General features: G+C 39.9%; 1 protein-coding gene across 8 annotated transcripts in view; it reads right to left on the bottom strand.

Moving 5' to 3' along the window:
• Nucleotides 1-25,572, bottom strand: part of SLX4IP (SLX4 interacting protein) — a 189,727-nt gene that overhangs the window by 19,545 nt on the left and 144,610 nt on the right. For 7 of the 8 annotated variants that reach the window (XM_025876005.2, XM_073878397.1, XM_073878394.1 and 4 more), the window contains 2 exons: nt 6,934-7,011; nt 3,684-3,772 (listed from right to left, as the gene is read on the bottom strand). In XM_025876005.2, coding sequence (XP_025731790.1) covers nt 3,684-3,772; nt 6,934-7,011 — 167 coding nt within the window. The remainder of the gene's footprint in view (nt 1-3,683; nt 3,773-6,933; nt 7,012-25,572) is intronic. The other variant, XM_025876006.2, reaches the window with a different exon arrangement.

The raw sequence follows: 25,572 nt of genomic DNA, 5'->3' as shown, positions 1-25,572 counted from the left end.
TTTTTTTCCCCTACCAGAGCTCCTGGCACAGAGCCAGCACTCAGCAACTTGTTCAAGTGTGATGGTGAGAACAGATGGGAAGGATCTCCAGAGGGTAGGAGTGCCTGTAACCAATGCTCTATGAGATAATAGCTTTGTGCTGACCCTGAAATGCCCCAGCTATATACTGAGTTCTATTTACACAACAAAGTTATTACTTAGTAAAGCAATTACTTTGGTGATTATTGGCTATTCACTTTAATAAAGAAATAATAAAAATAATAAATAATTTTTCATTTCCCAAAAGCCCCAGAGCTTTACATCTGAGGGAAAAAACAGCTTCGACACAGGGACCTGGGTTTGTAAATATGAAAGCCAATATTGTTGAAATGGAATATAACTGAGTGCAATCAAAATTTACTTAATGCTTTTCATATTTCTCAGGAAAAGAAAGTAACGGAGAACAAACACCACAGAACAAAACAAAAGGTAAAACCCTCGGAAAGACTTCCCGGCTCCATTCCTAGCAATAGGTCAAACACTGGGGCTACAAGGGCCTTGAGATTTCTTATGAGAAACTGTAGTAAGAAAAATACAGTGACTCATCTCATAATAATGCCCTTTCTTCCCAAAGTACACATCACAATTCCCACATCCCTGGCACATGGGCACTCGGTACAGAGCTATTGCAACACGGAGCATCTCCCTGCACCAACGCCCCTCGGTGGGCAACAGAAATCCCAATGCTGGGGTAACAGACCTCCCTGGTGCTGGGGGAAGGTGTGAGGGGGTGGCATGGCTGCACCCGTTCTGCCCTCCAGAGGGAGATTACTCCCTTTGTACTGCTCGATCTGGAACAGCAGTTCTTTTGTGCAACCACCTTTAAGAACCGGGGAGCGAAGGGCAGCTGGCTTCCTTCTATACAGGCTGAAAGGACCCCCTGGCAGAGCAGTTCTGAATAGGCACTCCCAGATTTCCTAACCAACTGTCATTTAGACATGGAGGAACCAAAAGGAAAAGGAAAAAGAAAAAGAAAAAAAGAAGGAGGAGGAGGAAAAGGAATCTGCTACTCGAGGCACAAGCGAGGCACCCAGGCTGTTGCTTGCGTACTGGCTCACTCCCCCATCACTTCTGGGGCCATGGAAGACTGAGTTCAGTAAACACTTACAGGAAAATCACTGATGTTTATTGACAAAAACGCATCTCCAATACAGCTCTTTAGGAAGCCAATTTCCCAGGCCTTGCCCAGTCAGACATTCCTGGAGAATAACTACCAACGGAAACGAGATGGATCCTGCCCTCTGGTGAATATCAATGTAAACCGATAAAGAATTCAAAGCTTTCCAGAAGTTCAAGGAATATGCACACAAAAGCCAGATATTACTGGCTTTGGGCATTTGAAATATATACCAAGGAGTATGCAGGCCTTCTCTCAGACAGAAGGCAATTCTGGGAAGGAGGGATGGTTTATTGAGCCTCAAATGGCTGAGACAGCTGGGCTCTGCAGAAGTCAAACATCAATGAGGTGAAAGCTCCAAGGCACCTGCAGTGGAAGGACCATGTTTTTGGCTTGATGGGCAATTTGCAGGAGGACCCCTTGCTAGGCCTGGATATTTCACTGTTTCCTAGGGACAACAAGCTTAAGGAAGTGGTGGACTGGAGGCCGGAAAGGAGAAAGGGGTGCACAGAGCCTGTGTCCAGCAAGGGAGCTGGTTAGTGGTGCTATGTGTTAGCTGACTCCCGTGTGCGTGGCTGGGAAAGTGTGTGTACGTGAAGGCACAGTCAGAGGTGCAGAAGAAGAGCAGCTGAAGAGCCAGAGACAGAGCACATGTAAAGAGTCACTGAAAACAATGAAAGACCCTCATGATATAAACTCTGATAGTGTTATCACTGGAAGTCAGAACATACTGAAGACAAGGGCGCCTGAGTGGCTCAGCTGGTTAAGCGGCTGCCTTCAGCTCAGGTCATGATCCCAGGGTCCTGGGATTGAGTTCCGCATTGGGCTCCCTGCTCAGCAGAGAGCCTGCTTCTCCCTCTCCCTCTGCCTGCCTCTCTGCCTACTTGTGCTCTCTCTCTATCTCCGTCAAATAAATAGATAAAATCTTAAAAAAAAAAACAAACAAACATACTGAAGACAAGAAAACTGAACTGGCTTATGTAAAAGGCTCAGACTAGTCAACTCTTCAGAATGAAAATTCTTAACATTTAGGAAGTCCTCCAGATTACAGGATTTATATGACAGCAGCTATAGAAAACTCCGATCTGTATAAAGACCAGTGCCCCTAAGGAGGATAATATTTCATTTGTATTGAAATGTTTTAATTCACCCTTAACAATTTAAGGTATTAAGTATTAATATTACATATCATACAAGATTTAATTTCTTCTGTATTCCATCTGAAGCAATGACACTTGCTGGTATAGCTAATTGTTTTCTTAAACCACAGATGAATTTCTTCACTGCTCTGAGAATCAGTTAAGTTATATTATAGTTGTTTGCCAACAGCATTACTACTTTAGTATTTATTAATTTACTAAGACAACTCTAACATCCTGGGAACATTTCAAAGAATACACTTTTAATACTTTTCACCAAATTTGCTTGATTTATGCCATTTAATTGATAGATGAAGAAATAAGGGTCCCGCTGGCTTTTCCAAAGCGCTCATCTGCTCCAAACAAAAGCTTCTCTGCTCTTTACTCTTCCTAGGTCCCTATTCACCCTTTTAGTCTCTATGCATTTATTTAAGATGAGGTAAGAAGCTGGTTTTAGACCATGTGGGCCAAATTTCACATTTCATATGGATTAAAAAATAATAAACATAAGGAGTAATCTAATATTCCCATAAATTATTTTAGAAGCATAATAATCATGTCACACTTCATGTCCAGGTTTCATGTCTGCTAGATATTTTTCCTCTTTGTTAAAGTTCAAGTAATATATCCAAAAATATGAAAAAAAGTTTGCACACAGATAAGTTCAGATAGATTGGACTGTGGCTGCAGCAAGAGACAGACAGAAAGACACACACACACACACACACACACACACACACCCCCAAGTAGACTCTCTCAAGTGTATATGTTAAGCTTACAAGACAAAGCTGTAAGCTACAATATTATGGGTGAGTTTTTTGTATCTATTTAACTGCATTGAGAACTCCAATGAAACACAAATGAAACAGGACCCGATGAAGCTTGAGACTAAGCCTGAGAAAAGAGATAGAAAACAAGCCCTATCAGCAAAGAAACAACACACTGGGGACAAGTACTGATTCTCATGAAAATGTCAGTGATTCACCATGGAATAAAATTCAAAAGCCACTGACCCCAATGAAAGCTTCCAGTGGAAACATGTGGATTTTGCTTCATTTCACTGAAAGACTTTGCTTTATCTCATTTGAATATTATCATAAGCACCATCACTGATTTTGTGATATGTTGCTTTCCCATTTAAAAATGACGTAGAAAAGATAAGGCTGATCAAACTAAATTTTCAAGGGGTCTTCAGGATAAAAAAAAATAAAAGCAAACAAAACAAAACACATCAGTTAATATTATCATGCAATAGGTAGGACATTTTTGGTCCCTTAAAACATGCACTGAATGATGGATAACCAAATGATAACTGAAGACAACACTTTTTATGATTTTTACAGTAAGTTGTCATTTAAGCAGATTTATTTATATGTTTTTGTACATACCAATTCTTCATTCTGACTTGCCAAAAGATCACAACTGAATGAAAGCTGACTTACACAGACCACAAATCTGTCAGGAAATACACGGAGCTCTGCACAAAATGAAGAAAATCAAGTTACTAAAGGCATCAAAAATCTATGAACAGAGAAATGCTTGGAAATGCTTGGTCCCAGATTTTTCAGTTATAGTTATAAGCATGTATGTATCAGACACATGTCTCTTCTCCTCCTTGCCTTTCAGTGTTTGCAGTCAGCAGGGCGGGGCAAGCACAGAGCTGTGGGGAGCACCCAGGAGGTTGCAAATTGGTCCACCTGAGCCCCTGGACCATTATATTATATCCCATGAAACCCCCAGGAAGGGCTTTTGCAGCCCTCCCCCTGTGTCAGTTTGCTGTTTTCTGACTAGAACTCACATTTGGGAAACAGGATCAACGTTCTCTAATGAGTGTGCAGATTTATACAGGAAGAGGAAGAATAGGAGATAAAATCTGAAAACCTGTTGACGTTCTTACTAATTATTTTACTTATCATCTCTTTGGTCAACTGGTCTTAGATCAGTCCCCTAAACTGGAGGGCAAATTCCCAATCTGAATCAGGCTATGAAAATAGCAGTGTCATTAATAGGAAAAATAAGGAAATAGTAAAATATGCGATAGCAAAGATGATACAGTTACACTACAGTCCACTAATCTATCATTACAACTTCTTAAAGCAAACCACTGACTTCTGGGTGGAGAAGGCTGAAGGAATCATAGAACTAGATGCCCCAACATTCAATAAAAAAAAGAACACGAAGTGGTCAATGCCATCTGTATCTTTCCTCCTCTCTCATCTGTCTATCCATCCATGTTCACTTACGCAGCCTCCACCTATCTCTGGAGTGATGTTTAGCTGATGCTAATAGTGTATATTCTGGGTGGCAGGTGAGGATCTTCTCTCTTCTTTACACTTGGTTGTATTGCTCTAATATTTTTATAATACACATGTATCATACTGATATCACAAAGCCATTTTTCTAAAAGTGAAAACTTCCCTCTTAGATGACCAATATTTCTAAAGAGGGATGGTATGAATCAGATAAGTGAAGCCTTTTACATACATTGTTCATTTCCAACAATGGATGACAATGTGAGGGACTGACTGAGGTAATAACGCCTCTTAGCCTGATACACTAAGGAGCCAAGCGCGAAGGTGTTGATTACGGGGACACACAACTTAAACACAGTTACCACCATACCACCTGGCTAGGTTAATTACACCAAAGGCCTAATGAGTTGATGTTCTAGTAAGAGCCATCTCCTTACCTCTCCCCTAGACCACCACTGTGTCCTTGGTGATCACTCTTCCCTATTCTATTTTATCCTACTCAGTGCAAGCAGGTTACCAGTTCTAAAAAAAGAAAAAAAAATACAGCTCCACTTATCCTGCTCAAAACCCCATCCTGGCTCCTCAGTATCTACCACAGACCTGCAGACTTCAAAGCCCTCCCTAAGTGGGACCTAACCTGTCATTCTGGTCTTACCCCCATTAGACCTCCCCATTTCAGAAGCCTGAGTGTGTTGAAACTCTGACCTCTCATGGATGTTTATCTGGTTAGGAGACTAGGAATAGACTTTGAAAACCCAAAAATAAATAAATAAAAGTCATTAATATCTATTCATTAATTCTTTTTTTTTTAAGATTAGTTATTTAGTTATTTATTTGACAGAGGGAGTGAGGGAGAGAGAGAGTACAAGCAGGGGGAGCGGCAGAGGGAGAAGGAAAAGCAGGCTCCCTCCCAATGAGCAGGGAGCCTGATGCAGGGCTGATCCCAGGACTCTGGGATCATGACCTGAGCTGAAGGCAGAAGCTTAACTGACCGAGCCGCCCAGGTGTCCTTATTCATTAATTGTTAAAATTTCTTAAAAAAAAAAAAGATTTTATTTATTTTTATTTATTTATGAGAGAGACAGAGAGCGCGTTCCTATGTGCAAGAGTAGGGGGAGGAGCAGAGCGAAAGGGAGAGGGAGAAGCAGATTCCCCACTGAGTGCAGAGCCCAACACAAGGCTCAATCCCAGGACGCCAAGATCATGACCTGAGCTGAAGTCAGATTCTTAACCAACTGAGCCACCCAGGCAACCCTAATTCTTAAAATTTCTTAATGAACTAAGTGGTAAGTAGTCTGCTTCTCACTTTCAGGAAGAGGGAACTGAGCCCCAGAATTCATTATCTGCCCTCTGCCCAAAACCTAACATTGCAATACAACTCAGTGGATCAGAATTCAAATTCAAAATAATCAGTTCTATCCAGTAATTCCTCTGATTTGTCCTTCCATTTCTTCTCTGAAAAATAAGAATGCCAAAATGATGAATTTTGAACATTTTGGGGCTAGGTATTGTATAAACAGAAAGCAACTTCTGTATACCTTTTCTTTGCATAGGTCATAACTGAGATTTTTATTGTTTTAATATTTAAATAAAGATTTAGGCAGTAACTATCTCTACCATACATAGTAGCTAGCCTTCATTTTAACAGACAGATACAAGGATAACTGGCTTATTTTACTAAGAGAATTGAACAAAGTGGAAAGCCCCATTAAGAGAGTAATATACTTAACTGACACTTAAAGTTTAAAAAGTGCAGATCACTGTTAAGATTCCAAGAGCAAATCTTCGTACAGTTTATTTTCAAAGTCCCTGTTTCATATCTTATATATTAAAATCATCCAAGGAAGTTCAGTTAGATTTTCTTTTCAATGTTCAGATCAGCTTGGAGAATTGTCATTAGCATCTGACTTTATTGTTGTTGGCTGGACGTGTTTGACATCATTTCCCCAGTGGACTTCTTGACTTGTGGAAATGAGGAGGGAAGCTGGCCTTGTCACACACCTAAGAAGGGCTCTGACAGCTTTGGGCTGGGAAAGCATTTTCTCGTGTACACACTTGTTCTGTATCCCAGGGACTTGGTGTGCACAGACAAAGATGAAGTGATTCATAGTTTAACTGCCTGTCAAATCATTCTGGAAGCTCAATGAAAGTGCTGAGATGCAGCAGGAGAGTGAAGCACAATGTGGCTCAGCTCACAGTTCTCAAAATCAGTGAAAATTAAAAAACAAAACAAAAATCACAAATGTTTAGAAATATTCTTAATTACTACTTCAATTTCACAAAGGCAATGAAGCAAGTTGGAATCTTGGTTCCTTAATTTTCATTTCTTCTCTAGAGCAATTTAATAGTGCAAAGTGCCTGTCAACTCAAGAAATCAGTTTCTTACCAGTCCTCTGTGAACCCCCGAAACAGTGAAGGCGTATCCCTCTCTTGAGGAAATAGGCTGTGATTTGAAAGCCATAACCTATAAAATGAAAGAGGACATCACTGGACTACAAGCTTGTTTGCCACTGAATCCCACAAGCCTCCCAAGTGCCTACTACATAGTAGGTGCTCAATAATTATTTAGCAAATGAAAGAATAAAAGGAATCAATAGAGGGACTCACTTGAGAGGAAAGAGTAAACATTACAATCTGAGCTCTCCTGCCCAGAGCACCTGGCTGGGATGGTCTCCCATCCCTGAAGTAGCTCAGTTACTTTATCTGTTCAATGAATTCAACCAAGAATTCTCTAACCAGTAAGGTTACCATTCCAAATTGAAGGGCAGATTAAGAGCTTTCCAGATAAGCAAAAGGTAAAGGATTCATCACCACTAAATGGGTCCTACAAGAAATGCTAATGGGGGGGCGGAGCAAGATGGCAGAGGAGTAGGAGACCTGGATTTTGTCTGGTCTCAGGAATTCAGCCGAATAGGGATCAAACCATTCTGAACACCTACGAACTCAACAGGAGATCGAAGAAGAGAGTAGCAACAACTCTCTGAACAGAGAAACGACCACTTACTGGAAGGTAGGGCTTGCGGAGAAGTGAATCTGAGGCAATATTCGGGAGAATAGACGGTGGTGGAGGGGGCCTCCATCGGGCGCTTCTGGCAAGTGATAAAGCCGCAGAGCACAAAATCGGAATGTTTAGAAATCAGCTCCGCTGAGGGACGTTGCTCCAGTGGCTAAGCTAGGGGAGGAACCCTCGTGAGACAGGGTGGTCTCGGGACCCTCGGGGTCACAGAAAGACCGGGGGTGCCTGAGTGAGGCAGAGCTCCCAGGTATTGGAGCGGGGAAGCCGACTGCAGAGACGGAGCCGAGGAGCGGGCTCTCAGCTTGGGGTTGCCATAAACTGTGATCCGCGGCCCAGTTGGGCCCCTGCTCCTCCAGCAGGGACCCAACAAGCGGCAGAGCGGGGACACGCCCCTTCCTCTGCCGGAGGAGCGGCGCGTGAGGGCACCGCAGGGATCTGCTGGGTTTGGAGACTCCACACGGGGTCGGGTGCCAGAGATAGAAACACACGGTCACAGGCCGGGTGAGCACGGGGTGCGGACGGAGACCGGGGAGAAGGGAGTGACTGACTGCTTTTCTCTGGGGGCGCACTGAGGGGCGGGGCACCAAGTTCTCGGATCCTCCGGTCGGAGACTGGGAGGCCACCATTTTCACTCTCATTCTCCAAAGCTGTACCGAGAGCTTGCAGGGAACAAAAGCTGCCAAGAGCAAACCCGAGCAGATTGCTTAGCCCAGACCGACAAGGGTGGGGCAATTCCGCCTCCGGGCAAAGACATTTGGGAACCCCGGCAACAGGCCCCTCCCCCAGAAGATCAGCAGGAACAGCCAGCAAGCCAAGACCAAGTTTACCGATCAAGGAGAATGGGAGAACTCCAGTGCTAGGGGAACACTGCACATAGAATTCATGGCTTTTTTTACAATGATTCATTAGTTTTACAAAGTTAATTTTTTTAACTGTTTTTTTTTTTAATTTTTCTTTTTCCCTTTTTCAACCAACATCTTATCAATCCCTTTTTTAAAAAAAACATTTTTATTTTTCATTTTTAGAGTCCTATTCTATCCCTTCATAGTAGTTACCCTTATTTTTGGCATATATATATGTTGTTCTATCTTTAAAATTTTGAGATACACTTTCTTCTAACAGATAGAAATATACACTAAATCACTAGGATATGGCTTTGTTCTAGTCTCCTGCCTGATCACATTATCTCACTTTTTTTTTAAATCTTCTTTCTTTGTTCAAACAACTTCTTATCAATTCCTTTTATAAAATCTTTTATAATTTTCATCTTTACAGTCATCTTCCATCCCTTCATTCTATCAACCCTTATTTTGTACATATATAAGTCTTTCTTTCCTTAAAATTTTAGGAGGCACTTTCTTCTAACAGACCAAAATACACCCAAAATCTGGTGTGTGGCACTGATCTATGCACTAGCCTGATCATATATGATCATATTCTGTTTCTTTTTGTATTGTTCTGTTTTTGTTTGTTTTTATCTTTTTATCTTTTTTTTCTCCTCTTTCTTTTTTCTTTCTTTCCCTTTCTTTTCCCCCAGTTTCAGGTCTTTTCTGATTTATTTATATTTTCTGGGGACGTTGTTACATTGTTAGCATTTTGTTATCGCATTCATCTATTATCCTCTGGACAAAATGACAAGATGAAAAAAATCACCTCAGCAAAAAGAACAAGAGGTAGTACCGTCTGCCAGGGACCTACTCAATAGGGACATTAGTATGATGTTGGACCTAGAGTTCAGCATGATTTTAAAGATACTAGCTGGGCTTGAAAAAAGCATGGAAGTTATTAGAGACGCCCTTCCTGGAGAAATAAAAGAACTACAATCTAACCAAATCAAAATCAAAAAGGCTATTAATGAGGTGCAATCAAAAATGGGGGCACGAACTGCTAGGATAAGTGAGGCAGAAGAGAGAATCAGCAATATAGAAGACCAAATGATGGAAAATAAAGAAGCTGAGAAAAAGAGAAACTACTGGATCATGAGGGCAAATTCGAGAGATAAGCGATACGATAAGACGAAACAACATTAGAATAATTGGGATCCCAGAAGAAGAAGAAAGAGAGAGAGGGGCAGAAGGTATACTGGAGCAAATTATAGCAGAGAACTTCCCTAATGTGGGGAAGGAAACAGGCATCAAAATCCAGGAGGCACAGAGAACCCCTCAAAAAAATCAATAAAAATAGGTCAACACCCCGACATCTAATAGTAAAACTTACGAGTCTCAGAGACAAAGAGAAAATCCTGAAAGCAGCTCGGGAGACGAGATATGTAACCTATAATGGTAGAAACATTAGATTGGCAACAGACCTATCCACAGAGACCTGGCAGGCCAGAAAGGACTGGCATGATATATTCAGAGCACTGAATGAGAAAAATAGGCAGCCAAGAATACTATATCCAGCTAGGCTGTCACTGAAAATGGAAGGAGAGATAAAAAGTTTCCAGGACAAACAAAAACTAAAGGAATTTGCAAACACAAAACCAGCCCTTCAAGAAACACTGAAAGGGGTCCCCTAAGCAAAGAGAGAGCCTAAAAGCAGCACAGATCAGAAAGGGACACAGACAATATACACTCTCAGTCAACTTACAGGCAATACAATGGCACTAAATTCCTATCTTTCAATAGTTACCGTGAATGTAAATGGGCTAAATGCCCCAGTCAAAAGACACAGGTTATCAGACCGGATTAAAAAACAAGACCTATCGAAATGCTGTCTGCAAGAGACTCCTTTTAGACCCAAAGACACCCCCACATTGAAAGTGAGGGGGTGGAAAACCATTTACCGTGCTAATGGACACCAAAAGAAAGCTGGGGTGGCAATCCTTATATCAGACAAATTAGATTTTAAAACAAAGACTGTAATAAGAGATGAGGAAAGATAGTATATCCTACTTAAAGGGTCTATCTAACAAGAAGATCTAACAATTGTAAATATCTATGCCCCGAACATGGGAGTAGCCAATTATATAAGGCAATTAATAACAAAAGCAAAGAAACACATTGCAACAATACAATAACAGTGGGGAACGTTAACACCGCCCTCACTGAAATGGACAAATCATCTAAGCAAAAGATCAACAAGAAAATAAAGACTTTAAATGACACACTGGAACAAATGGACTTCACAGACATATACAGAACATTCCATCCCAAAGCAACGGAATACACATTCTTCTCTACTGCCAATGGAACATTCTCTAGAATAAATCACATCCTAGGTCACAAATCAGGTCTCAACTGGTACCAAAAGATTGGGATCATTCCCTGCATATTTTCAGACCACAATGCTTTGAATCTAGAACTCAATCACAAGAGGAAAGTCGGAAAGAACTCAAATACATGGAGGCTAAAGAGCATCCTACTAAAGAATGAATGGGTCAACCAGGAAATTAAAGAAGAATTAAAAAAATTCACGGAAACCAGTAAAAAGGAAAACACAACTGTTCAAAATCTTTGGAATATAACAAGGCAGTCCCAAGCGGAAAGTATATAGCAATACAAGCCTTTCTCAAGAAACAAGAAAGGTCTCAAATACACAACCTAACCCTACACCTACAGGAGCTAGAGAAAAACAGCAAATAAAGCCTAAACCCAGCAGGAGAAGAGAAATAATAAAGATCAGAGCAGAAATCAATGAACTAGAAACCAAAAGAACAGTAGAACAGTTCAAAGAAACTAGGAGCTGGTTCTTTGAAAGAATTAACAAGATTGATAAACCCCTGGCCAGACTTATCCAAAAGAAAGAGAAATGACCCAAATCAACAAAATCATGAATGAAAGAGGAGAGATCACAACCAACACCAAAGAAATACAAACAATTATAAGAACATATTATGAGCAACTCTATGTCAGCAAATTAGATAACCTGCAAGAAATGGATGCATTCCTAGAGATGTATCAACTACCAAAAGTGAACCAGGAAGAAACAGAAAACCTGAACAGACCTATAACCACTAAGGAAATTGAAGCAGTCATTAAAAATCTCCCAACAAACAAAAGCCCAGGGCCAGATGGCTTCCCAGGGGAATTCTACCAAACATTTCAAGAAGAATTAATACCTATTCTCCTGAAACTGTTCCAAAAAATAGAAATGGAAGGAAAACTTCCAAACTCGTTTTATGAGGCCACCATTACCTTGATCCCAAAACCAGACAAAGACCCCATCAAAAAGGAAAATTGCAAACCAATATCCTTGATGAACATGGATGCAAGAATTCTCGCCAAAATACTAGCCAATAGGATCCAACAGTACATTAAAAGGATTATTCACCATGACCAAGTGGGATTTATCCCTGGGCTGCAAGTTTGGTTCAACATCCGCAAATCAATCAACGTGATACAATACATTAACAAAAGAAAGAACAAGAATCAGATGATCCTCTCAATAGATGCAGAAAAAGCATTTGATGAAGTACAGTACCCTTTCTTGATCAAAACTCTTCAGAGTATAGGGATAGAGGGTACCTACCTCAATATCATAAAAGCCATCCATGAAAAACCTACAGGGAATATCATTGTCAATGGGGAAAAGCTGAGAGCTTTCCCCCTAAGGTCAGGAACGCAGCAGGGATGTCCATTATCACCACTGCTATTCAACATAGTACTAGAAGTCCTAGCCACAGAAATCAGACAACAACAAGAAATCAAAGGCATCCAAATCGGCAAAGAGGAAGTCAAATTCTCACTATTTGCAGATGATATGATACTTTATATGGAAAACCCAAAAGACTCCACCCCAAAACTGCTAGAACTCATACAGGAATTCAGTAAAGTGGCAGGATATAAAATCAATGCACAGAAATCAGTGGCATTCCTATACACCAACAACAAGCCAGAAGAGAGACAAATTAAGGAGTTGATCCCATTTACAATTGCACCCAAAACCATAAGATACCTAGGAATAAATTTAACCAAGAGGCAAAGGATCTGTACTCAGAAAACTATAAAATACTCATGAAAGAAACTGAGGAAGACACAAAGAAATGGAAAAACGTTCCATGCTCATGGATTGGAAGAACAAACATTGTGAAGATGTCAGTGCTACCTAGAGCAATCTACACATTCAATGCAATCCCCATCAAAACACCATCCACTTTTTTCAAAGAAATGGAACAGGTAATCCTAAAATTTGTATGGAACCAGAAGAGACCCCGAATTGCCAGAAGAATGTTGAAAAAGAAAAGCAAAGCTGGCGGCATCACAATTCCGAACTTCCAGCTCTATTACAAAGCTGTCATAATGAAGACAGTATGGTACTGGCACAAAAACAGACACATAGATCAATGGAACAGAATAGAGAGCCCAGAAATGGACCCTCAACTCTAGGGTCAACTAATCTTCGACAAAGCAGGAAAGAATGTCCAATGGAAAAAAGACAGTCTCTTCAACAAATGGTGTTGGGAAAATTGGACATCCACATACAGAAGAATGAAACTGGACCATTTCCTTACACCACACACAAAAATAGACTCCAAATGGTTGAAAGACCTAAACGTGAGACAGGAGTCCATCAAAATCCTAAAGGAGAACACAGGTAGCAACCTCTTCGACCTCAGCCACAGCAACTTCTTCCTAGAAACATTGCCAAAGGCAAGGGAAGCAAGGGCAAAAATGAACTCGAGATTTCAACAAGATCAAAAGCTTTTGCACAGCAAAAGAAACAGTCCACAAAACCAAAAGACAACCGACAGAATGAGAGAAAATATTTGCAAATGACATATCAGATAAAGGGCTAGTATCCACAATATATAGAGTACTTATCAAACTCAAACACCCAAAGAACAAATAATCCAATCATGAAATAGGCAGAAGACATGAACAGACATTTTTCCAAAGAAGACATCCAAATGGCCAAGAGGCACATGAAAAAGTGCTCAACATCGCTCCGCATCAGGGAAATCCAAATCAAAACCTCAAGGAGATACCACCTCACACCAGTCAGAATGGCTAAAATGAACAAGTCAGGAAACGACAGATGTTGGCGCGGATGCGGAGAAAGGGGAACTCTCCTACACTGTTGGTGGGAATGCAAGCTGGTGTAACCACTCTGGAAAACAGTATGGAGGTTCCTCAAACAGTTGAAAATAGAGCTACCCTACGATCCAGCAACTGCACTACTGGGCATTTACCACAAAGATACAAATGTAGGGATCCGAAGGGGTACGTGCACCCCAATGTTAATAGCAGCAATGTCCACAATAGCCAAACTGTGGAAAGAGCCAAGATGCCCATGGACAGATGAATGGATAAAGAAGATGTGGTATATATACACAATGGAATATTATGCAGCCATCAAAAGGAATGAGATCTTGCCATTTGCAACGACGTGGATGGAACTGGAGGGTGTAATGCTGAGTGAAATAAGTCATTCGGAGAAAGACGTGTATCATATGACCTCACTGATATGAGGAATTCTTAATCTCAGGAAACAAACTGAGTGTTGCTGGAGTGGTGGGGGGTGGGAGGGATGGGGTGGCTGGGTGATAGACATTGGGGAGGGTATGTGCTACGGTGAGCACTGTCAATTGTGCAAGACTGTTGAATCACAGATCTGTATCTCTGAAGCAAATAATGCAATATATGTTAAGAAAAAAAAGAAGAAGAAGAAGATAGCAGGAGCGGAAGAATGAAGGGGAGTAAATGGGGGGAGGAGACGAACCATGAGAGACGATGGACCCTGAAAAACAAACTGAGGGTTCTAGAAGGGAAGGGGGTGGGGGGATGGGTTAGCCTTGTGATGGGTATTAAAGAGGGCACGTTCTGCGTGGAGCACTGGGTGATGTGCACAAACAACGAATCAGGGAACACTACATCAAAAACTAATGATGTAATGTATGGTGATTAACATAACAATAAAAAAGAAAAAATAAATATAAAACATGGGGGAGGAGTAATAAGGTAAAGCTTGGGAATGTATTTAAAATTAAGTTGCTATTAATCTAAAACAAACTGCTACTGACATATGATATTCAATGTGAACCTCATGGTAACCAGAAGGAAAAAAAATATATAGTAAATACACAAAAGAAACTAAACTAACCAAGAAAAAGAGAGAGAAAGAATTCAAATAAAATCAGAAAGAGAAGTTACAGCCAATACCACAGAAATACAAAGGATTGTAATAGACTACTATGAAAAATGATACACCAAAAAACTGGACAACCTAGAAGAAATGAATAAATTCCTAGAAACCTACAATCTTCCAAGACTGAATAATAAAGAAATACAAAATCTAAATATACCAGTAAGGAGATTGAAACAGTAATCAAAAACCTCCCAACAACAAAAGTCCAGGACCAGATGGCTTCACTGGAGAATTCTACTGAACATTCAAAGAATTAACACCTATCCTTTTCAAACTCTTCCAAAATTTGAAGAGGACAGAAAGCTTCCAATCACATTTTACAAGGCCAGCATTACCCTGATACCAAAACCAGACAAGGGCACCGCAAAGAAAGGAAAGTAAAAGCCAATATCCTTGATGAACATAGATCCAAAAATCTACAACAAATATTAGCAACATATCCAACAATACATTAAAAGAATCATACTCCACGATCAAGTGAGATTTATTCCAGTGGTGCCAAGATTGTCCAATATCTGCAAATCAATCTATACTGCACATCACATTAACAAAATTAAAGATAAAAATCACATGATCATCTCAATAGATGCAGGAAAAAAAATCTGACAAAATTCAACATCCATTTATGATAAAAATTCCCAACAAAGTGGATATGGAAGAAATATACTTCAATGTAATAAAGACTTTATTTGACAACCCTATAGCTAACATCATACTCAATGGTGAAAAGCTGAAAGCTCTAAGATCAGGAACAAGACAAGGATGCCCACTCTCACCACTTTTATTCAGAAGCAGTATTAGAAGTCCTAGTCACAAATATTAGGCAAGAAATAAAAGGCATTCATATCGGAAAAGAGGTAAAACTGTAGCTACTTGCCGATGACATAATACTATGTATAGAAAACTGTAAAGAATCCACCAAAAAACAAACAAAACACTGTTAGAATAAATGAATTCAGTCAAGTTGCAGGATACAAAACCAATACATAGAAATCTGTAGTATTTCTATACACTAATAACAAAACATTATAAAGAGAAGTTTAGAAAACAATCCCATTTACAATTGCACTAACAAAAGAATAAAATACCTCCTAATAAATTTAAGCAAGGAGATGAATGACCTGGACACTGAAAACTTTAAGACACTGAAGAAGAATAAATGGAAACATATTGTGTACTCACACTGGGAAGACTTAATATTGTTAAAATGTCTATACTACTTAAAGGGGAGTATGTCAGAGGGGGAGACGAGCCATGAGAGATGATGGACTCTGAAAAACAAACTGAGGGTTCTAGAGGGTAGGGGGGTGGGGGGATGGGTTAGCCTGGTGATGGGTATTGAGGAGGGCACGTTTTGCATGGTGCACTGGGTGTTATGAACAAACAATGAATCATGGAACACTGCATCAAAAACTAATGATGTAATATATGGTGATTAACATAACAATAAAAAATTGGAAAAAAAAAATGTCTATACTACTCAACACAATCCACAGATTCAATGCAATACCTATCAAAATTCCAGTGGCATACTTCACAGAACTAGAACAAATAAGTCTAAAAATTTGTATGGAACCACAAAAGATCCTGAAAAGCCCAAGCAATCTTGAGAAAGAAGAACAAAGCTGGAAGTATCACACTTCCTGACTTAAACTATACTGCAAAGCTGTAGTAAATAACATTTTGGTACGGGTACAAAGACAGATACACAGATCAATGAAACAGAACAGAAAGCCCAGAAATAAACCCACACATATATGAATAGGTAATATATAACAAACGAGCCCAGAACATACAATAGGGAAAGGGCAGTCTCTTCAAGAATGGTGTTGGGGGGCGCCTGGGTGGCTCAGTTGGTTAAGTGACTGCCTTCAGCTCAGGTCATGATCCTGGAGTCCCAGGATCGAGTCCCACATCGGGCTCCCTGCTCGGTAGGGAGTCTGCTTCTCCCTCTGACCCTCTTCCCTCTCGTGTTCTCTATCTCTCATTCTCTCTCTCTCAAATAAATAAATAAAACATTAAAAAAAAAAGAACGATGTTGGGAAAACTGGACAGCCATATGTGAAAGAATAAAACTAGACCATTTTTGTGTATAATAATACACAAAATTAACTCAAAATGCATTAAAAACTTGAATGTAAGATCTGAAACCATAAAATTCTTAGAAGAAAATGCAAGTGCTAAACTCCTTGACATCAGTCTTAGCAACATCTTTGTGGATGTGATTCTAAAGACAAGGGAAACAGAAGTGAGAGTCCACAAATTGGACTACGTTAAACTTAAAAGCTTCTACCCAGCATAGGAACCAGCAAAAAAATGAACAGGCAACCCACTGAGTAGGAGAAGTTTTTTTTGTTTGTTTGTTTTGCAAACTATATATCCAATAAGGGGTTAATATCTAAAATACATACAAAATTCATTTAACTCAATGACAACAACAAAACAAACAACCTGATTAAAAAATGGGCAGAAGAGAGGCACCTGGGTGGCTCAGTCCAGTTAAGCATCCAACTTTTGATTTCAGCTCAGGTCATGATCTCAGGATTGTGAGATCGAGTTCTGTGTTGGGCTCTGCACTGAGCATGGAGCCTGCTTAAGATTCTCTCTCTCCCTCTCCTTCTGCCCCTCCTACCCTTCTCCCCTCCCCTCTACAAAAAGGGGGAGGGGCAGAAGACTTGAATAAACATTTCTCCAAAGAAGACATACAGATGGCCAACAGGCACATGAAAAGATGCTCAACAGCACTATTTAACAGGCAAATGCAAATCAAAACCACAATGAGAAACACCTACCATCTGTCAGAATGGTTATTTAAAAAAAGATAAGAAATTACAAGTGTTGGTGAGAATGTGGAGACGGGAACCTTTGTGCACTGTTAGTGAGAATGTAAATCCGTGTACCCACTATAAAAAACACAGTGGGATGCCTGGGTGGCTCAGTTGGTTAAGCATTGGCCTTCGGCTGAGGTCATGATCCCAGGGTCCTGGGATGGAATCCCGCACTGGGGTCCTTGATCAGTGGGGAGCGTGAATCTTCCTCTGCCTGTCGCTTCCCCTGCTTGTGCCCTCTGACAAAAAAAATAAATAAAATCTTAAAAAAAAAAAAGAATAAAAAAAACCATAGTGGCCTCAAAAAATTAAGAACAGAACTACCATATGACCCTGATATTCTACTCTGCGATATTTATCCAAAGACTATGAAAACACTAATTCGAAAAGATACGTGCACACCTATGTTTATTGCAGCATTACTTATAATAGCCAAGATATGGAAACAACCTAGGTGTCCATCGATAGATAGATAAAGAGAATGTGGTACATTTATACAATGACTACTACTCAAACATAAAAAAAGAAAAGAATGAAATCTTGCCATTTTTGACAATATAGGTGGACCCTTAAAGTATCAGACCAAATGAAATTAAGTCAGAGAAAGACAAATACTATATGATTTCATTCATACGTGGAATCTAAAATACCAAATAAATGAACAAACAAAATACAACAAAAACAACAGACTATTGGTTACAGGAGGCAGGGTGGGGGGTCAGTGAAAGAGTGAAGAGAGTTATCTGGATGTTACCTGGATGATAACTAGACCTATGGTGATCACTTCCTAATGTATACAGATGTCAAATTATAAAGATGTACATCGGAAACTTACATTTAAAGAGAAGGGGGCATAATCAGTGAAATACTACACTGCCCCTAAAAATGAATAAACTACAACTCCAGGCCCTATCAGAAAAAAAGTCTCACAAACAAAATTTCAAGTAAAGAAGCCTGGTACAAAGGAGTATATTCCATCTGCAAATGGAGACATTACCATTCATCTCATAGGGTAGCAAAAGATTCCTCTTTGGGGGAAGAGGGATAAGCATCTCCAGGTTCTAAGACAACCTCAGAGATAGTATTATATCCATGAAATTGGAAGGGTCAGGAGTTATAATAGGTGGTCTCTAGGACCATCAGATTCTTCAAAATCCATGATTATAACTGTTCTGAAATAACTTTTATATATATGTGTGTATATATATATGTGTGTGTATATATATATATATATATATATATATATACACACACACACACACACACACATACCACAAAGAAGTAAAGAAGTTCCCATTTTTGGGGCGCCCGGGAGGCTCAGTGGTTAAGCAACTGCCTTCAGCTCAGGTCATGATCCCGGAGTCCCGGGATCGAGTCCCACATTGGGCTCCCTGCTTGGCAGGGAGTCTGCTTCTCCCTCTGACCCTCTCCCCTATCATGCTCTCTCTCACTCCCTCTCTCTCAAATAAATAAATTCTTAAAAAAAAAAAAGTTCCCATTTATTCATTCAGTATCCTTCTGACACCCCTGTAGAAAGATCTAGAACAACATCAGTGACTGCAGATTTGACGTCTGTCTACACAAGCTACAGCTTTGACAGCACAACTGCTTTAGTCACAAGGACTGCCAATAAGAGTGACATCTATGATAGCATAATCTCCAGATTTATAGAGATGAAATGTATTTTTTCTAACATCTGAAATGGACTGCGTTTTGATCATGTGCCTTTCTTCTGCATAAAATGTCAAACAAAATATGTACACCACTGGCATTATTCTGAGCGCTTTAAAACAAATCCTTTATTCCTTTGGTCACTGAGAGTGGAAGAGACTTCTGCATCTGTTTATTTGTCCTCCTTCTTTGGGGGGAGGATGGAGGTTGTAAGAAAGGAGTCCTTAACAATTTGGAATTCACAAATACACACAAAAATTTTACAGTGATTTTCAAAGTAATGATTTATAAAGTCAGTCTTCCAAAGGTGTGAAAAACAATAACAAAATGCAGTATCTAAAAATGTTTGCTGGTGAATCATACTTAATACTTACTGCCCTAGGTGACTAAGATGGAGATTTTCAAAAATATCCCTGTACAACATCTCCTGCAATAGAATGTTATTATTAGGAAGGGGCTAAAACTGAAGTTGACTATGAAAGCTACAGCTCTGAATTCAGGAAGCACAGTCTCTGGACATACCTTGAATGATAACTAAATCTTACTTGGGAGGCTAAATAACAGTTTCAATATGATACCTTCCTCTACAGAAAAAGAAAGCAGACTAAAGAAAATTGTAACTAAGTGATTACTGAAATTATCAGAACTGAGTTCACTGAACCCTTTTCCCCATCCTTCCCACCCCCAGGATAGGATTATGCTAAAGAGAATCATTCCTAAACTGGTCACTTAACCATGATTTCAATGGAAAACCACTCCCCACCCCCACCCCTGCCATGGCATCTACAAGAGAAATGGCAAGTTTAACATGTAAAAAAGATTTGCACCTGCTTAATCCAAATTCCACTGGCCATAGGAAACTTTATTGTTTAAAGAGAATTTGAAGAGAGATTAAACACAAAAGATACTGTGTCAGTTCTTATGGAAAACTAGTTTTGATATATAAACAGAGAAAATCACTGCCACTAAAATATACTTACTTGAAATGCTACAGAGATATATTTCATTTATCCATAGATAACAGGCAGTGATAAAGACTACATGCTTATCTTTGCTCTTTAATGTAATTAACTTTCCTCACAGAGTTCAGCAGGCCACTGAGATTTTGTACTTATCCAGAACTAAAGCAAAGTTCCACTATTCTCTAAAATTAAATAGCAACTTGGCAAAGAATCCAGGAGGCCCTTTTCTTTGCCCTTCCCTGCGTCGAAGCTCCAAGCTTGCTAACACTGATGTTAGCACAGAACTGGAGTCAGGAGGAGACTGGGGTTGGGGGACAAAATGGAAATCATAAAGTGAGCATCTCTTCACTTGAAAACTACCTGACAATGGCATTCCACGATTCCACAGCACTTGTAAATCCCATTTAAGTCCGCCTGCTTTCTTGCCAGTTATTGTGGTCCTCTACATCTAAGAAGACTGTCCTTAGACACAGGATGAGACTGGGGTTAGGAGGAGGAAAGTTTCGTTGTGGAATCAGCTTTCTACCAGGAGTCTTCAGGTATGTGTATTTCTAGAAATAATTTATATTTCTGCACTGCTGAATGTCACTCGACGAGCAGTACCGGCAAGAATCCATTCCCCCCCGCCGCCGACCCCAGGCCTCCAAGCAGCCCCCCGGGGTCTCCAGTCCAGGCCTCTGGTGTCCTGTAGTTTGTGAAGAGCTACTGCTCTACTACCTTTGCACAGACCTCCCAACCTCCAGTGAGGCCCCAATGGATGATTTGTTACCACATTAACATTCTTCTGGCTCACCTGCTCATTCACCAAAGAGCAGTAAGTCTCTAGGAAAAAAAGGGGGCTGGGGGGAAGGGACTCAGGGATATATATGAGAGAAAGAAAGGGTGGCTCATGTTTTAAGAAGGAACCTGAGTTCTGCTATTTTATTCCATATTTTGTCTAAATAAACTGCTCCAAAATGGCTTTATTAGAAATTCAGAGACTTCATGAATAGAAAGGGAAAAACAGCAACAAAAAATCAAATATGGGTTGAATGAATTCCATCCTGGCTTGTAAGTAGCACCATGCTCCAGTGAGTAACGCTTTCTAAGGGAGTGGTCGTGTACTGGGGTTGTTATATTTCATAGTCCCAAGACAATGAGAACAAATATCCAACATGGAACTTTTACTGTCAAACTATCCAGCTTCACTTGTTTTCCAGGGGACTCATTGCCAAGGTGATGTGAACTTCCCTCAGGCTGCCAAGAGAAGCCTGCGGTACAGTGCATCACAAGGCAGAGCCCTCTCCCACAGCTCTTCTGAGAGCACGTGGAGCCTGGGAAAATGCCTGAGTGGCCTGCTGAGCCATCAGGACTGCATGACAGGTAAGCTGCTTCAGAGCTGGCTCCATCCAACGCTGCATGGCTCTCCTCCAGCCAAGCCTTCTCCCAAACCACAAGGCAGCCTCAAAGTAGGAAGACCTACTTTGTCCCACAGTCTCTCTCTCCCTAAGATGACTTCTTCATTATTATCATCATCATCACTCACAAACATAAAAAATGTCAAACATCCAGAAAAGTAGAAAAATAGTGCCATGAACACCCAAAACCCCACCATCTAGACTCAATAATGGTTAATATTTTGTCATATTTCATATACCTATTTGGTAAACCATTTCTTTTTTTTTTTTTAAGATTTTATTTATTCATTTGACAGAGAGAGAGAGTGCACAAGCTGCAGGGAGGAGCAGAGGGAGCGGGAGAAGCAGATTGTCTGCTTGAGCAGGGAGCCTGATGTGGGACTAGATCCCAGGACCTCGGGATCATGACCTGAGCCCAGGGCAGACGCTTAACCAACTGAGCCACCCAGGCGCCCCTTGGTAAATCATTTCAGAATAAATTAGACATCATGACCCTTCACTCCTAAATATGTGAGCATAGACTCACATATAACAAGACATTCTCCTATATCACCAAGATACTGTGATCACAACTGAGCATGACATTACTGCTCCATCAAATAACCAGCCCATATTCAAATTTCTCAAACTACCCCCAAAATGTGTATCAATGATTTTCCTCTTGAATTAGAAGCCAGCCAAAGTTCATGCATTGCATTTGGTTATTTCTCTTACATTTCCTGTAATCTAAGATAATCTCTCCCTTTCTTTTATTCATAATTCTGACCTTTTAAGGAGATCAAGCTGGTCGTCTTATAGAGTGATCCCCCCATTCAGGATTTGAACTTTAAAAATAAAAAAAGCTCAGTTGCCTAAATTCAAATTTTCAACCTGTATGCTCTCTTATAATGCCAGCCCTTTATTAATTTTGATAGCTTCTTTAAGTGTTGCAGAAAACAGCAGGTTCAAACTAATGTTATAATTATGTAATTCAAAGTCTGGAACTCAGATAACTTGAAGATTTAGTCCTAAAGATTAATTTCAAAGAAACTGGATCTTAAATTTATAAACACTTAAATTTTAGCAAAGGTAAGCAGGTAGGATAGTGGTCTCATACTTGTTTTAAGAAAGGGCACTTGGTGACAATCAGATGACTATATGCTGACCTGGAAGCAGCTCCACATTGAGGACCAGTTCAGACTTGTGACTGTTTCTGGTCTGAGGTTATGAGTCAGCTCTCATTCTCCATTTGAAGACTTGGTGAGATTTAATAAGAGGGTAGGACGGAAGGGACTGATAGCTACCAAGTACTGACAATGTCTTCTTCTATGCTAGACTAGATCAGGAACATATAAAGCATTTTAAAAATGAAGAGGATGTGTATTTTAAAGCTATTTTGTTCAGGAAAAATGAAGTTTTAACTCATTACTTCCGAAACTGTCCATTCAGAAAGTTACACCTGTCCTTATTAGAGGGCCAAGGGTAGACAAAGCACAGTGTGATACCTTCATTTAGAACATACAGTGAGGTTCGGTATAAGATGGAGATTTTGGAAAAGCCCTGATGGGGCCCTTTGAAATAGGTCGAAGTGTGATCTTCACCATTGCTGGTGATGGGTGACGTTGAGGACAGGGGTTGTTCTGTGGGAACCAAAAAACAAGAGTCCTACCATAAGTTTAAGAACACACACACAGGATCCTAGTTTAAGACCACAACTGGGAAACAATTTGGGTGGGTAAGTGGAATATTTGGTCCTGGGCTAAAAATTTCACTTATTACCCAAGACATTTAGAGACTCCAAAAAAGATCCCTTGAGATAACATTTCACGTCCTTAAATAAGGACAGTACTGGACTCTGAGTCACAATAAAGCTATGTCTATTTGATGCCAAAACAAATGGGGCAAACTAGTTAGTTCCACGAAAAAAACAAAAAACTTACGAACAAAATTAGTACTTGTGGCCAAATTTACTTAAAAAAAATTTTTTTTTTCTACCTGTCACTTCATTGACTTTGTATGCAATACCACTGGCCACATGTGCTATTAATTTTACTATATGTGGGATCCATCTGAGAATGTTACCACTGAATGAGAAAGCTTCTCAGGCATACAAAAATTAGAAGAAAACAAATTGAGAAATTATCGCTTCTGAAATTTCTTTCCTATACTGCTTTCCCACTTTTTGGTTTATGAAAGTACGCCCTTAACATTAGGTATGAAAACCATGTCTACATTGTTGTGTAAGCACCGATGAAATGATACTCAAAACAATGGTTGCCACAATCGTAACTCTGCCAGACCACGCATAATAATGGGGATGACAGAACTGGGTACTTAGAAAACTCAAAGTTCCCTACAAAACGCTTTCCTCACCTTTAAATAACTATGCATAAAAGAAACAGATTTTTTAAGAAAGCTTCTCAGTGAGGTAGCCGGTTGTTTGAACTGCTGGCCGTTCAAGCTCGCCCCTCGGCAACAACTTTCACACTTCCTGTGTGTAGGACCAGCTCCAGATGAAGCATATCCTCTGTGGCCTCCCTGTCTCGCAGGGGGGTCCATTCCAACTCTGCGATTCTACAACCGTGTGCAATGAGAAAAAGAGTTTAGGAACCACTGGACTATTCTAACAGGATCACAGCAGGATCACAGGACAAGAAACATCCTTGAAGGATCATTCAGTTCACTTCCTGCTTGTTAGCCAGGACCGTATGTAAATCATATTTTAAGAAACACCGAAATTCCAAACGAGAAGATGCAACACCTAGCCTCGTGCAACTTGATTCTTCCTTTACCATTTGAATTGAGGTTGCAAACTTAGCTGCTTTAAGGGGCAGGAGAGTAACATGAAAAGGGCTGAGCGTGGGCTGTGGAAAACTGGGGAAAGCGCATGCTTGGTTTACAGGAGACAGGAGCTACCCTCAGCTGCCACTGAGAATTAGGGCACTGGGGTACCAGATTTTAGGCCTTTCCAGAAAAGCTGAATATCCAAATTTTTATGTGTAATCTCCCAAATTTTAAATTAGCAATGAATTAAGATCTACCGTGCAGTCCAAATACAGTGTTTCTGAGGGCAGCTTCAGCTTTGCACTGCCAGTCTGCAATCTGTAATCTAAATTCTTCACTCTGTAGCTGAAGTTCATGTTCTTGTGTTCTGTTTTCAGCAGAGCCGAAAGAACGCTGGCAGCTACCAAATGCTTGGAGATAGGTAGTCAGTTTCAATCTAGTCATGTACTCTAAGCTAAATAAACCCAGGTCCTTAACCTCGCTACACAGGACATGTTTATCTACCTTTAAATCATTCTGACACTTCTAAGTCCTGACATTAAAGATACACAGCTAACAGTTTGACTCAACGTGGGGGAAAGTGAAAAGACCGTACAATTTTAGAAATCATTAATCGTGTCAATGTGTGAGATCTGTATTTTAAAAATCACAAAACTTATATTTATTAAAAAAGGACTTGAAAAGCCTGAGTAACATACCATGTTCCTGGGTTGGAAGGGCTGTTATAAAGATGCCAATTGTGACCATATTTATTTATTTAACAAACATGTACTGAGTGCCTATTACGTACCAGAAAATTCCAATCGAAATCACAATGAAAACATTGTGTGTGTGTGTGTGTGTGTGTGTGTGTGTGTGTGTGTGTGTGTGTTAGGAGGCAGTTTAGAAGTTGTCAAAAACAATTCTAAAATTAATCTAGAAGAATAAACAAATAAGAATAGCTAAGGAAAAAAGAACCCTCCAAACGAAAAAAATATTTTTTCTAATTAAAAGTGATGTATACTCAATGTGTTAAAAAAAAAAAAAAAGGTATAAGGAGAGAGTTAAATTGCCAATAATCTGACCACTCAGAAACAGTTACTTCTGGCACCTTGATTTTTGATGTCCTCCAGATCTTTCCTCAAGATATAGAAATACATATATTTTTTTTATAAAAATGGAATCACATGACAAATGCTGCTTTATAACCTGATTTTTCTTTTTTTTAAAAAAAACCTCAATGTTATGTACATTGACTTTTGGTGTGGTATCACTTAGGAATCCACTTTTACTCTTTCACAATTTAATATTTGATAGAAGAGG

The sequence above is a fragment of the Callorhinus ursinus genome, unplaced genomic scaffold (genome assembly GCF_003265705.2).
Source record: "Callorhinus ursinus isolate GAN/ISIS: 27379988/994484 unplaced genomic scaffold, GSC_fseal_2.0 scaffold29, whole genome shotgun sequence".
In the NCBI taxonomy this organism is placed as follows: Eukaryota; Metazoa; Chordata; class Mammalia; order Carnivora; family Otariidae; genus Callorhinus; species Callorhinus ursinus.
Note: the sequence above shows the minus strand (reverse complement) of the source record. Positions and strands in the feature narration are given on the sequence as shown.